This window comes from Daktulosphaira vitifoliae, unplaced genomic scaffold (assembly GCF_025091365.1).
Source record: "Daktulosphaira vitifoliae isolate Bord-2020 unplaced genomic scaffold, ASM2509136v1 Scaffold_1, whole genome shotgun sequence".
Classification (NCBI taxonomy): Eukaryota; Metazoa; Arthropoda; class Insecta; order Hemiptera; family Phylloxeridae; genus Daktulosphaira; species Daktulosphaira vitifoliae.
In genome coordinates this window covers 87,607,455-87,622,711 of record NW_026099572.1, presented here as the reverse complement: position 1 = coordinate 87,622,711, position 15,257 = coordinate 87,607,455, and the positions used below count along the sequence as shown (strand labels likewise).

The window sequence follows — 15,257 nt, the reverse complement described above, 5'->3', positions numbered from 1 at the left end:
TCATCATATGTTAATTTTACGGATGATACAGTGCGATTTAAATGTTTTTTAATGCTGTGAACTGCAGCCTCCCATAGTCCGCCGAAATGTGGTGCTCGTGGTGGAATGAAGTACCATACTATTTCGTTGTTAGTCATAAATTAATGAATACGATCTTTGTGATCGTCACTCGACATTAACTGTTTTGTATCTTGAAGTTTATTGTTTGCACCTACGGAACAAGTAGCGTTATCTGAATATATGTTTTTACATAGACCACGGTGAAATATGAATCGCTTTAGAGCTGCAATAAATGTATCCGTGCTTAATTCACATACGAGCTCTAAATGCACTGCCTTTGTAGCGAAACACACAAACACGCATATATATGACTTTTGAGTCGCGGAATTTCGTCGATTGTTACACTTTAACTGAATCGGACCCGCATAATCTATTCCACAGTTTTCAAAACATCTACTTGGCCGGTCAACTCTGAATTTTGGTAAATTACCCATTAAAGGTGATATATTTTTTGGTCGTACCTTGAAACATTTTACGTATTGGTGTATAACTTTTCACACGCACCTTCGACCATTGAGTGGCCAGTATTTTAATCGCACCGTGGCAAGTGTAGCACGTGGCCCTGCATGCATCAGTCCCTCATGTGTCGCGTAATATGATCAATTTTGAAAAAATTTGTTTCATTGGGTATTATAATCGCGGAAATCTTTGATAAGTATCAATAATTGTCACATTGGTTAATCTACCACCCACGCGCACGATTCCATTGTCGTCTATGAACGGATTTAATTTATATATTTTACTGTTTCCGGACACAATACGTTTATTCTTTAAATCTTTAATTTCCGAAGAAAAATAAATACTTTGTAATAATTTGATTAGTAATTTAATTCCATTTGATATTTCGTCTACGCTAAATGGCCCGATAATTCGCTGAATATTATTACATTTCGATAAACGAATTATTTTTGTAACGCAATAAATACGCAACGACGCGTGCTAACTTGTTCAGAGATGAATATTTATCAATATCAAACACCGGGCTCACTGTAATAGCACACACGATAATAGACGTAATCTTTTCTTCGTTTTTAATATCGTTTATATGTTTCAAATCTTCTATGTGTGCTATTGAACCTTTGAACTCATTATTAATTAACCATGCCGGATCGTGCCACCAAAGCATGTTATTTTTTAATTCGTTTGGCGTGCATCCTTATAATACGTCAGTTGGGTTATCGTTCGATTTCACATGTCCCCACTCCGAACGCTCAGTCAAAGTGTGTATTTCACTGACGCGATTAGCAACAAATGTTTTCCACTTACTTGATTCTGCAGCTACCCAAGCTAAAGTGACAGTTGAATCCGTCCAAAATTATTTTTTTGACATGTTCAGTTTAAGCGCCAATATAATTACAATCATAAGACGTGATAAAAGTAATGCCGCACATAACTCTAACCTTGGAATTGACACTTCTTTTATTGGTGATATACGTGACTTTGCGCACACTAATTGGTAGTTAACGACTCTGTCCATCATACCTGTAGTATGTATATAGATACACGCACTGTATGCTTTCGTAGATGCATCCGCAAATCCATGTATTTCTATGTGTTTTTCTTTATCATACCCCACCCAAAGAAGTATGTTAAATGAATTGAGCTCATTTAAACAACTATTATAACTTTCCCATTCTGATTGTATGTGTGACGGAACTGGACTATCACAACCGATTTTTTCAAGCCATAATTTTTGAAGTAGTATTTTTCCAACTAATATGACAGGACCTACTACTAAACCTAATGGATCAAACAACGTCGCCAGGCCGACAAGAACGTGACTTTTCGTTACCTGAGCGTTTATTTTTGCTATCTGCACGACGTATGTGTAGTAATCTCTCTCCGCTTCCCAATAAAAACCTAAAGTTTTTACTTTTTCTCTAACCATTGAGATTTTCTCTGATTTGCAATTACTTGGATTAGGAAATAAATTGTCGTGATTTGCCGTCCATTTTGATAATTCAAATCCCGCACTTTTCATAATTGAAATTAATTGATCACGTAACATTATAGTTTCAGTCAACGTGTTTGTTCTGGTAAGACAACCATCTACACAAAAATCGTTTTTTATAATTTCTTTTAATCTTGAATTTGTTGTTTTTATCAACTACTCGGTTGACGCAGCTCATCGCTAAAAATCCCGCGGGTACCAACCCATAAGTAACTGNCGCTAAAAATCCCGCGGGTACCAACCCATAAGTAACTGTACGTAATCTGTATATTTTGACATCTTTACTTGGATCCGACATCCATAATACACGTTGATAATCACAATCATTTTCGTGTACTAATACCTGTCCANTGTACGTAATCTGTATATTTTGACATCTTTACTTGGATCCGACATCCATAATACACGTTGATAATCACAATCATTTTCGTGTCGATACATTTTCGTTATATCCGCCGAGAATGCATATCTGTGAGTTCTAAATCGAATTATGATATCTAATAAATCCGGTTGTACTTTGGAACCATTAATTAATATGTCATTTAATGACACTCCGGTACTGGTTTTCGCTGACCCGTCAAACACAACGCACAGCTTGGTCGTTCTACTATGATCGTTTAAAACGTACGAGTGAGATAATTATATACATTTATTGTTGTCGATTAACTGATTATCACCTCTCGCATTGCCTATACATCCCATATGTTTTAACTGTTCATATTCTAACATAAACATTTATTACTTGTCATATAATTCAGAATTTTTTAATAGTTGTTTTTCTAATGATAAAAATCTGCGTACTGCTGAGTTGAATGAATCACCCAGCTGTTGGCTATGATTTACTTTGAATGGTAATTTTATTACTCCTCATTTTGGTCAACGTTTTTGGAAAAATGTGTTAAGCACAATTTTTGTTCATCGGTGAAAATATGAAGATAATTCTTCCATTTTCCAAAATAATTCGATTTTATCATCTAATAATTCGTACTGATGTTTTGTTATTGACAAATACGAATTGAATTTGATATCATTCATATCTGTTAATGATTTACCTACCACTACCCACCCGAGTAATGTTTTTTGTAGGTATGGGCCTTCTTTTGTTTTGAGCTTCTCAGCACATATTATATCCCAATATGTTTCTCCTCCGATAAGAATGTCAATATTACCCAGCTGATTGAACGACGGGTCTTCAACATTAAGGTTGTCGGGAATACTCACAGTGCGTATAGGTGTATGTGGCAGTGAACCAGTTATATTTGATAAGACTAGAAATTCAATAGTCGTTGCATACGAACTATCTAATGACTGCACAATAGCAGTGAATTTGTACTTAATGTTATTCTTCGATTCATTTATTCCATATATTGGTATATTTACTTTCTGACGTTTGAGTCCAAGTTTATGAATTAGATTACTCATAATGAAATTGCTTTGAGATCCATTATTTAAGAACGCTTGGGCGTGTATTTGTTTGCCGGCTGAACTCATTATTATTATTATTGCTGTCGCTAATAATACTTGATTATTGATTATATAAACGACCAATTTGATTCATTTTGCTTGAATGTTAATAATTTTGCGTTTTCGACCGACTCTAACATCTGACTTCTTTTACTCAAGAACTCCATCATTAATTCTACACTCGGTAAGTCCTCTCTCGACACTTCCGTATCTCATTGACGTATTGTATTTGTGTCGAGTTTTATATGACATGCAATAACAACGTACCACAATTGTATGCATCATGATTTAAAGCTTTTAATGCTTGTATATGCGTGTTTAGTGAATCAGTTAAATGTTTTAATTTAATGGCTGATTCTTTATTGATTGGTTCCAAGTCAAATATACGTTTCGTGTGTGTTTAAATCAACATACGAATATCATTGTATCTCGTTGTAATTATTTTACATCCAATTTCATAATTCGATTACGACGTTTCTAAATTTTTAATTAATGAACTAGTTTCACCTTCCAGTGCATTTCTTAAATAGTAAAATTTTTCAATATCTGTTAATGCATTATTTAAAAATTTCATTGCACAATATATGTCTTCAAACGTAACCCAATTACCAAATTTACCCGTAAATGCAGGTATCTCTAATGGTTTAAGTTTTACTAATGTAAAGCTATGATTTTTTGTAATTTCATTTTGATTACCCTCTATTTCTTGTCGACTTTGCATAATTTTAATGCTTCCCGATAATCTATCATCGACTTGTGACATTAAATCAAAATATAAATCTTCGAATGTAGATCGATATTGTAACTGGTCATTTTTAACGTCTAATACTTCAAATTGTTTTGAATTGCGTCGAATTTGCTCCATGCTTCGCGAATTTTCTCGGCTCTTAATCTTAATTGTGTTATAATGTTGGACTTATGATCACTCCGAAATGACTGAAATCGAGTGAGCTTCGCTTTTATTTGTCCACGACGTAGAATGAATGCAGCCAATTCGTTATTATCTTCTTGCATTTTATATTAGATATAGATTTACAGGAGAATAATTTAAGGAATAAGCCACTTTTAATATTTAACTAGACTCACTAACCTTTTAGACGTCTTCTCTCTTGAACTTTTTTTTAGTTTTAGTTATTATCAAGGTGGACATAATGTCCATGCACTCAGACCTGTTGGTCCATTGTGTGCACCACATACCGAATTGTCTTGATTCGATTTACCCACCTAAGTGTTATCACCAAAGTGCTAATACATTACCAACCATAAAGTCATCTCTAATCATGACCAAAGAGTCCTGTCTTTCTGGCGAAATTAAGTATCTCTCTGGGTTTTAGGTTTTTAATATGTTCTTTTTCAGGAAAAGGTTTATTCGAGTAGTTTGATCTTAGTGTGGACAAGGCTTCACATTCGCACATGATGTGAAATGAGTCTTCCTCTTCTACTCCACACTTCCTGCACAATGATGATTCCGATACCCCCATTGCGTTAAGATGTTTAAGGAGGTGACCATGTCTTGTCAGTAGACCAGTCAGGGTGCTTATTTGGTGTCTAGTCATGCTATTAAGATCACCCAACAGTAGACCAGGGGTCTTGATAAATATTTTAGATTGTCTAGTTACTACCAAGTACTTCCAGATTTTCCTGTGTTGTTCTCTACACCAACTCTTGGGTAGCGCTTGGAGCGATTGTTCAGTGATTCCTACCACTGGTTCTGGTCCAACATAGGTGTTCTCTGCTCCTTTCTTGGCTAGAAAGTCAGCATTCACATTTCCAGTGACACCGTTGTGTCCCAGTAACCACGCTAGTGTAACTTTGTTGAACCTCAATAGTGATTCTAAAGTTTCCCTGTATTCGATTTAATTTCACCTGATTGTTACAAAGTGCCTTCAAAGCCGCTTGACTATCACTTAAGATAGTTATCTTCCTATTTTTGTATATCAGCAAGTTTTGAGCCCCTACTAGTATCGCCATCACCTATACTGAGGGTGTTGTGCCCAATGACATACTGACTTTTATTCGTGCCATTAAACCACAAATTCCAGCACCTACCTCTCCTGATTTTTTGGATCAATCTGTATATATCACAAATCCTCATTTTTCAGTCAGGTGGTTAATATTCCATTCTCTACGTGTAGTGATCTCCTTTTTGTAGGGAATGTTATTCTTAAGAATCGGTTTGATATAGTCCAAGGGATATTCCAAAAAGCCCTGGTCTATCTCTTTTAGTATTTTAGTATCTCTTTTACCAAATTCTGTTGTATCACTCTCCAAAGTCCACATACCTAAGATGTGAAATCTTAGTGCTGTGGCTTTGGCGTGAGCTTTCACCTCTAGATGCAGAGTAGGCAATCCAATTAGTGCCTCTAATGCAACCGCTAGTGTAGTTCTTGATGTTCCAGCGATGGCCATAGCAGCCAATCTCTGTTAGCGACTAACTTCTTTCCTAGCTGTAATGAGTGCTGTTCGATGTTCAGGAATATACCTACTGCATACATTTTTTTATCCACAGCTTTCCCTATGTATAATAGTTAGTCTGGTTAGGTTTGGGTATAAAGACCACCCTGACCTTTCGCCAACTTTTTGGTTGATAACCATAGGCAAGGTATGCCCTAAATATTTTGCAGAGACGGGGGATTATTATCTGTAACCCTTCTTGCAGAAGTGCAGGGAAAATTTCGTCACAGCTTACAACTTTAAAACTGCCAAAGTCTTTTATTGTCTATCTTATTCCTTGGGGTTATCACTCTTCTGGTTAGTCTCCAATCAGCACAGGTTACATGTTTGTTCTGTGTATCATGTGACTGTTCTCTGTTGTTAATTCCAAAGTCAGGAAAATGTGTGTTCATCAAATGTGGTAATATTTCATTATCGTTATTGATGAACATGCCGTCTGGCAGTAGTATTGCCTCGACAGTTTTGTTTGGTCCATTCCTTAGTGATCGCAGAAGTCTAGTTGCTATAGGGAGTTGTTGTATATCCCCACAGAACTTCTTCCAGCTTTCTCTTTTGGACTTTTTCAATGCAGATTTGTAGTTCCTTTGGGCGTCCTTATAGGATTCCCAGTGTTATTCCAAACCTGATTTCATTGCTTTATTTAAGAGCTTACGTGAACTCTTTCTTAATTTAGACAGGTTAGAATTCCACCAAGCTACACCCTGTCCTGTACTTTTATTTTCTATTAAAGGACAGTTTTCTTTGTAAGCCGAGACAATAGAGTCTTGTAGTATATTTACAGCCCTTTCAGTACTCTGTCTCGACCCCAATCTAAACTGTAGGTTATTCAGGTAAGGAGAGATATCTACCCTGTAGTTGTCCCAGTTTTTTCTTTTCAGGTTCCTATAGTACTCCGTCTCAACTTTGTTAATTTCCAAAGTGAATCGTAAGTGCCTATGATCAGAAAGAGAAGGTTCGGAGGACACTTTTCACCCTTTTATCTTTTGAAGTAACCCTTTTGAGCAAACTTTCAAATCAATGACTTCCTGCCTGTTCCTTGTAACAAAAGTAGGTTCACTACCTCTTTCAGTATACTAAGTTCTGTAGTCAGTAATAGATCCATTATAATCTCTTCTCTTTGGTTGATGTTACTGCTCCCCCAAATAGTGTGGTGTTCATTAGCATCCATACCTAGGATTAGTTCTAATTTTTCATTTTTGAAATAATTAAAGAGCATAGTTAGGTCCCTATCTGGGTCTGTGACCTCGTATGGTAAGTACCCTGAAGCTACTATAATATTTTTACAATAATTTTGTGTTACTTTAATGATATTCAAGTCTGCACTTGATAGATTAAGTATCAAGCAGGCTTTAACTCTATTATTAATCAAAATGCAAGTTCTTGGTTTATCTGCTTGTTTATGAAACAGTTTAAAATTACTTAGATTTAGCCCCTTAATCTGGTCACCATTTATCCATGATTCCTGAATAAGTGCTATTTGTAAGGGTATTGTATGCCTCTCAGTTAGAGACCTTAGTAATACACTACTGGCCCCTTTACTGTGATGCAGGTTTATTTGCGTGAATTGAATTCTATTGCCAGCCATTCAGAAAACTGATGTTGACGCTTAAGAAAACACGCTATACTGGGTGTGATACAGGTGTCTGAAAGAGTCCCTGTGTCATACAGCCTTCCCAGTGGGTGGTCTCCTCCCGCCGTCCCCAAGTGGTGACCGTACCTTAGGTTCGCTCTCCACATTTCCTTTTGGATCCATGGAGAGGTTCCCCTCAACTGTGGCCGTTATTGAGGGTAGCGGTTTCCTGGGTCCTTTTCCCTTACGTAACACACTTTCTCCCTTCCTTTTCAAGGCAGGAATGAAATGTGTCCATTTATTTCTTACCTCCTTTTCCGAGTAGCACTGGTGATTCCTCAGCCTTCTGCTACCCAGATTTTTGAGGAGTAAATTTTTTCACATCCTTCCGGTCTAGTAGTTGCTTGACAACATAGTCTGTGAAGCAAACTCTATCCATTCCAAAATATGCACTGCGCTTCAGTTCCTCCAGTTTGGCCATGCTCTTTTCGTTCACACTTAGGAACAAGTTTGTCCTTTCGGGTCAACCTCTGTCTCATGGTGGTCTTTCCAGATCGCCGTGTACAGCCCTGGGTTTTGTTTTGCCAAAATTTCCATGATCTTCTTGGACTCTTTTGGCAGCCCTGGTATATGAGTGACCATCCGTTTGTACTTGATCGGGTTGTAGGATTCCAATTGGAGTTCTGCACCGTTCCAAGGTTTTATCAGGTTGACATGATCAGTGAGCCACTTAAGAGAGCTCTCTTGGGCTGCACTGATCACAAGTGCTTTATCAGTGAGTCTGGTGTTTTCAAACCTTGGTACGTCGGTTCCATCAGTGCCCGACAGTATCAAGTCTCCAACACAAGATTCAATGAGTAGCCCCTGCTCTGTGGTCAATTTATTAGTGGGGTAGCCTGCGAGAACCAGAGCCACTTTTTTATCATCGGTTACCACGTCCCTGTAGGTCGTACCCAATGAGTTTTCTTACATGGGTGTTCTTGACTCTTGTCCTCAGATTTTTGAGCTTCGGTTCCCTTTGACTTTTTCAAGTCCACAATTGCTTGGTTCCTCTTCAGCTTGCGCTTCTGACTGCTCAGACTGGCTCTACTGCTCCTAGTTGATCTTATGATACCTGGTCTATATTTGTTGACGTTGCTAGTAGATGGTTCACCAAGTGTCCCGTTGTTCGCATTGAGACCTTCAAGTTCGGTGATTCTTCTTCGAAGAGTCGTCAGTTCACAATCTTGTTCTGACAGGTTGTCCGTAGGATACCTGATCGTCTCTAGTTCGTTGTTTTGTGTTTTTTCTATATTTTTGTCCATATAGTTCCCACGAGTAGTCGAGAAATAAAGGTCCGTTACAGCAGAGCTCGATACTGTGATAAGGCTGTATACTCTATGATGCGCCAGGTGCCATAGAGAATCTCAATGGTCACTTTACCTTTCGGCTAACTACCCTGTGACAAGTTAGCAACCCTTTCACTTGGTATGGCTGGGTTAGGGGTTTCTTGAACTATAATGTGATTCTAGTTTTTGGAACAATGTTTGTTCGCACCCGGTTCGATTGAACCAATGTTTAAGTAACTCGTTATTAAAATAATAAAAACAGAGTAGACTGTATTTCAAGATTTTATTTTATTATAATGAATAATTATTTATATTAACAATTATTACGTCGCGAAACGGTCCGGCAATGTTACCGGCGGAGCGTATAACGAGCAACTAACTCGATCCCACCATTATCACACACGATAATTGTATACTAAACATAGGGACCACCATGAAGAACAGTCTTCAAAATATAATTATAATAAAGGTCATTGTTAAATTCAGTTGAAACTAAAAATAATTTTTTTTTTAAATTTATGATTTATAGAGCAACATATTATGAAGAAATTTGGAATTTTATAGACTGGTAGTAGCACACAAAAATAGAGTCAAAAAATTAATAAATTACAAAGTAAAATTATATATCAAATCTAATTCGACGATAAATACTTTAAAAATATAAGAAAAAATACTACGTTTAACTAAATACGAATTGTAATCATTTAATATATCGTTGAAAAAGTAGGTTAAGTGAGGGTTGTAAAAATAAATCGCAGCCACTAAAAAAAAACACATAGTAACTGATAGTTTTATCAACTAAAAAAAGTGAATAATTTAGTTATTGGAACATGAGTGAATAGCATATCTCACTCATGTTATAAAAACATCGTAACTCAATCATCTCCTTAATTCATAATTTTACATTCCCAAGAAATTGATAAAATAAAAGTTGTTCATGAACTGTCATTCTTTTTATTATATATTATTTAGTATTCTAACAAAAATTACATTACATAAACATTAATTAATAAATTATTGTTTTTTAGCAATTAAAAAAGAATATTTAGTCAGTGAAAAAATATGCCAATTTGAAAAAGATACGACGAGATATGCTGCTGCACATGGTGACTTAGAAAAATTAAAAGTAGCTCACAAGAGTGGATGTAATTGGGATCAAAATACGACTACTGAAGCTGCTGCAAATGGACATTTAGAATGCATAAAATATGCACATGATAATGGATGTCGATGGGATGAAAGGACAACAGAAGCAGCTGCAAAATATGGTAATTTAGAAAACTTAAAATATGTTAGACAAAGTGGATGTAAATGGGACGAAAAAACAACAAGGGCTGCTGCTGCAAATGGACATTTACAATGTTTAAAATATGCACATGATAATGGATGTCCATGGGATGAAAGCACAACAGAAGCAGCTGCAAGTCATGGTAATTTAGAAAACTTAATATATGTTAGACAAAGTGGATGTAAATGGGACGAAAAAACAACAAGGGCTGCTGCTGCAAATGGACATTTAGAATGCTTAAAATATGCACATGATAATGGATGTCCATGGGATGAAAGCACAACAGAAGCAGCTGCAAGTCATGGTAATTTAGAAAACTTAAAATATGTTAGACAAAGTGGATGTAAATGGGACGAAAAAACAACAAGGGCTGCTGCTGCAAATGGACATTTACAATGTTTAAAATATGCACATGATAATGGATGTCCATGGGATGAAAGCACAACAGAAGCAGCTGCAAGTCATGGTAATTTAGAAAACTTAAAATATGTTAGACAAAGTGGATGTAAATGGGACGAAAAAACAACAAGGGCTGCTGCTGCAAATGGAAATTTAGATTGCTTGAAATATGCAAATGAAAGTGGATGTCCATGGGATGAAAACACAACAAAGGCTGCTGCTGCAAAAGGGCATTTAGAATGTTTAAAATATGCGCATGAAAATAGATGCAAATGGAACAAAGGCGTGACTGCAATAGCAGCAGCGTTTGGAAATCTGGATTGTTTAATATATGCTCATAAAAATGGATGTAAATTGGCAAAATACTCAACATGGAATGCTGCTGCAGGTGGTCATTTAGATTGTTTAAAGTATGCATATGAAAGTGGAAGCGAATGGGATGATACAATATCGGCTAAAGCTGCTTCTATTGGTAATTTAGAAATTTTAAAATATGCTTATAAAATTGAACACCAATGGTATAAAGACACAACAAGATTAGCTGCTTCAAAAGGTTACATAGAAATTTTAAAATATTCCTACGAAAATGGATTTGATTGGTCTGAGGGTACCATTAGAGCTGCTGCAAAAGGCGGCTATTTAGACTGCTTAAAATATGCACATGAAAATGGATGCAAATGGGATGATGATACAGCAAGAGTTGCTGCTGAGAATGGAAATTTAGATTGTTTAAAATATGCTTTTGAAATTGGAAGTAAATGTGATGAAACTATAACAAGAGTTGCTGCTAGGAATGGACATTTAGATTGTTTAAAATACGCTTACGAAAATGGTTGTCCATGGGATGAAAGCACAACAGAAGAAGCTGCATATTTTGGTAAATTAGAATGCTTAAAATATGCTCATGAAAATGGCTGTAAGTGGAATGATGGTACAACAAGAGTTGCTGCTTTAATGGGTCATCTCGACTGTTTAAAATATGCTCATGAACATGGATGCGAATGGAACGTTGGCACATGTAAAGCTGCTATTCAAGGTGGTATGGTCCACTGTTTAAAATATTGCCACGAAAATGGATGTGATTGTAGTAAAGATATAACTAAAGTTGCGGCTATGTATGGGGAGTTAGATTGTTTAAAATATGCACATCAAAATGGGTATCAGTGGAATGAAAAGATAACAGAGGTAGCTTTTTTTTATTCTAACTATGATTGTTTAGAATATGCTCTTGAAAATGGATGTAAGTGGGATGGAGGTACAACGGTTAGAACTGCAATGCTTGGTTATTTATATTTATTAAAATATGCTTATGAACATGGATATAATTGGGTTGAAGGTACGATAAGAGGAGCTGCTGCAAATGGACATTTAGACTGCATAAAATTTGCTAAAGAAAATGGTTGTGAATGGGACGAAGGCACAACGAGAGAAGCTGCTGCTATTGGTTGTATTGAGTGTTTGAAATTTGCATATGAAAATAAATATAAGTGGGATGAAGGAACAATGAGTGCAGCAGCTGCAAATGGCCATTTAGACTGCCTAAAATATCTTTATAAAAATGGATGCAAGTGGGACGAAGCCACGACAAGACTTGCTGCTGCAAATGGTAAATTTAACTGCATAAAATACGCCCATGAAAATAACTGTCCATGGAGTAAAAATACCATATATGAAGCTACTCGAAAATATCAACATGATATAGTAAAATATGCTACAGAAAATGGTTGTCCTAATTAGTATTCAATTATATATTTTTATTATAATCATATAAGTTGACTATATATATTATTTTTAAATAAACTGTCTTAATATTTGATGCTATACAGGGTGTTCAGTAAGTCAGGAAACGGGTTTCTATTGTTCTCATTGTTTGTAACAATGAGAACAATAGAAACCCGTTTCTTGACTTACTGAACACCCTGTATATTTTAATAACTATAATTTTGACATTTTACTTACATGTGAAATACTTTTTTTTAAATATAATCAAAATTATATTTAAATCATAAGAATTTTATTCTTTTTACATCTATATGATGATAATACAATGAGGGAAATTTTTAAAATTTTTAAGGATAATGTCATCAACTAGATATAATTTGTGATCTTTTGACATTTTTCATCAAAATTGAACCAGTCGAGATCCTATAAGTATATTTTAGTAGCTACTGATCGTTTATCAAAATTTTGCGTAGCTCAACCATTTACAAATGCCAATGCGCGTAGTACCAACAAATTTCTTTTAGACTTATTCTTAAGATTTGGTCCAGCTAGGATAATTAGGTCAGATAATGGAACTCATTTTACGTCAAAGACAGTTTTAGACCTAATGGACGCTTTTGGGGTAGACAAAAAATTCGGAATTCCATACAAGCCTACTTCACAAGGTCAGGTGGAGAGTCAAAATCAAACAGTCATAGACATGATATCACATTACGTTCAGGATAACAATAAGTGGGTAGATTATTTACCGTACGTTGTATACGCCTATAATACTTCAATACATTCGGTTACAAACTATACGCCATTTTATGTAGTTCATGGCTATAAATCTAAGAGCATGTTTGATATTGCACTAATTCCCCCTTCCGATGGGAACGTTATCGATGAAATTAATACCTACTAAAAATACCGGATTACTATATGGACTATTTGACGGTTCTATTATGCCGGCCTTTAATAACTCGTTAGTTTGTTTTTCTACCTCGGCCCGTTCTTTAACGCTTAACTTGAAATTCGGTAAATTTATTATTTGATCGCGATTTAATTTTAATTCAATATCAGGTAATTTTACCTCGCCCAAGTCGAATTTAGTCTTTGAAAAAATTTCATTATAATTATTCAGCAACGTTTCAAGTTTTTGTTTTTTATCGCGAGATAAAGACGGGTTAATATCGAATTAGACCTTTTGTGAATAGTCTGCTAGAGAAGATGTTGTTTCTTTTTCCGCGAAACATGTTTTGTTAACCTGAGATTCAAAGTGTACGTCTGGTGTTGACGCATCATTTTGTTTGAAGTGTTCGGTAAAATCATAATTTTTTTGTCTGGAGTTTAGAATTTTACGCCTGTCGGCGACTGAAATATTGTCATTAATATGCACAATTGTTTTAATATTAAAATTAACACTAGAATTTTTTACGTATTCTAATGGAGACCAATGACAGTGGGAAAATAAAACAAACACGTTATCTCGATCGAATTCTATGAATGCGATAACATTTACGTCCGAACGATTGTTATCTTGGGATAGTACAATTAAATTTTTATTGTAGTATGACGCGACGGCTGNACAATTAAATTTTTATTGTAATATGACGCGACGGCTGCTAGATCTTCTGCCTCAAGCCAGACAGGCTGACTTGCAGAATCTACGCCTAATAATACTTGAATATCATGAAAATTAACATTAATATTTTTATTTTTCAACACCTCTATTAATGTATTTACGCCGCAAAAGCCGTCTCGTGGGATATTTTTTGAAACCTGCATACTCGCCGCTGTGGACTTAATGGAAACATTGGTAGAATCTTTGTGTGAAAGAATATGATTTACAACATTGCTAGAACTGAATTTTTCGAAGAGCACGGTCACCCTGTGTAGTACGTCAAATAAAATAATTTTCGAATCATACATATCAATATTAGCCTTATTTTTGTGTAGAAAACTATTACCTAAAAGATTATTCCCATTTAAGTTTTTAACGACCGTGCATTCAATAATAAAACTATGCTCACAGAAATTTACTTCAATTGAGGTTGTACCTAATAAATCTAAAGGGGACCCATTTGCTGTAGTAAGGGTCGCGTTCTGGGCTGGAATAATATCATGATTTTTGGGAAGTTTAGCGCTACTTATTATGCTAATCGATGCCCCCGTATCAATGAGAAACTTTGACTTAATACAATTTAATTTCCCAATTATTATAGGTTGAGGGACCGATGCGCAATTTGAAAAAATGTTAAAACAATTAGAGACACCCGTGATATTTAAATTATTTGTTGTTACATGTTGATTTTTTATTTTGTTAAGTTTCTAAGATATAGCGTGTAAGATGCCACGTAACCGTGTAAAAATATCGAACAGAGGTACCACATCAGAAAGTACAATGAAAAAAGATGCAGAACTTTGCATAAAAGAACATATATCAGACACAATCTGTTTCTGCAGATTTTAATATTTGCCATGTCAGTTGAACAGGTACATAAAAAAATTAATATTCCACCTAGAAACAGGTAATGCTTTACCAACTATTGGTTATCAACCACATAATTAAATATTCAATGTTGATCAAGAAAAACAACTCTCTGATTATATAAAAAAAATTGTGCTGATATGTACTTTGGTTTAAATCCTAAAAGTATTCAAAAATTGTCATATGAATTTGCAATAAAATTAAGTTTAAAAGTACCAAAAAATTGGGAAAATAATGCTGATTGTTTCATAAAATTTTTAAAAAGAAATCCAATATTGTCCATTGGTCGTCCTGAAGCAACTAGTCTAGTTAGAGCAATGAATTTTAATCAAGCCAATGTAAACAGTTTTATGGATAAATTTGAGTCAATTTTACTTAAATATAAATTTGATGCACATGATATTTACAACTTAGATGAAATAGGTGTTACAACCGTACAAAAAACAGAAAAGATTTTGGCAACTCGTGGGAAAAAACAAATAAGAGTAATCACATCTGCTGAACGTAGCACATTAGTAACTATGTGCATAGCAGTCAATGCGTCAGGTAAT

General features: G+C 35.3%; 1 protein-coding gene across 1 annotated transcript in view; it reads left to right on the top strand.

The window, feature by feature from the left end:
- The window catches only part of LOC126896298 (uncharacterized), a 24,274-nt gene extending 11,914 nt beyond the window's left edge, over positions 1-12,360 (top strand). Inside the window, exon 3 of the mRNA XM_050668956.1 lies at positions 9,856-12,360. Coding sequence (XP_050524913.1) covers positions 9,856-12,251 — 2,396 coding nt within the window. The 3' untranslated portion in view covers positions 12,252-12,360. The remainder of the gene's footprint in view (positions 1-9,855) is intronic.
- Positions 12,361-15,257: the final 2,897 nt, after the last annotated feature.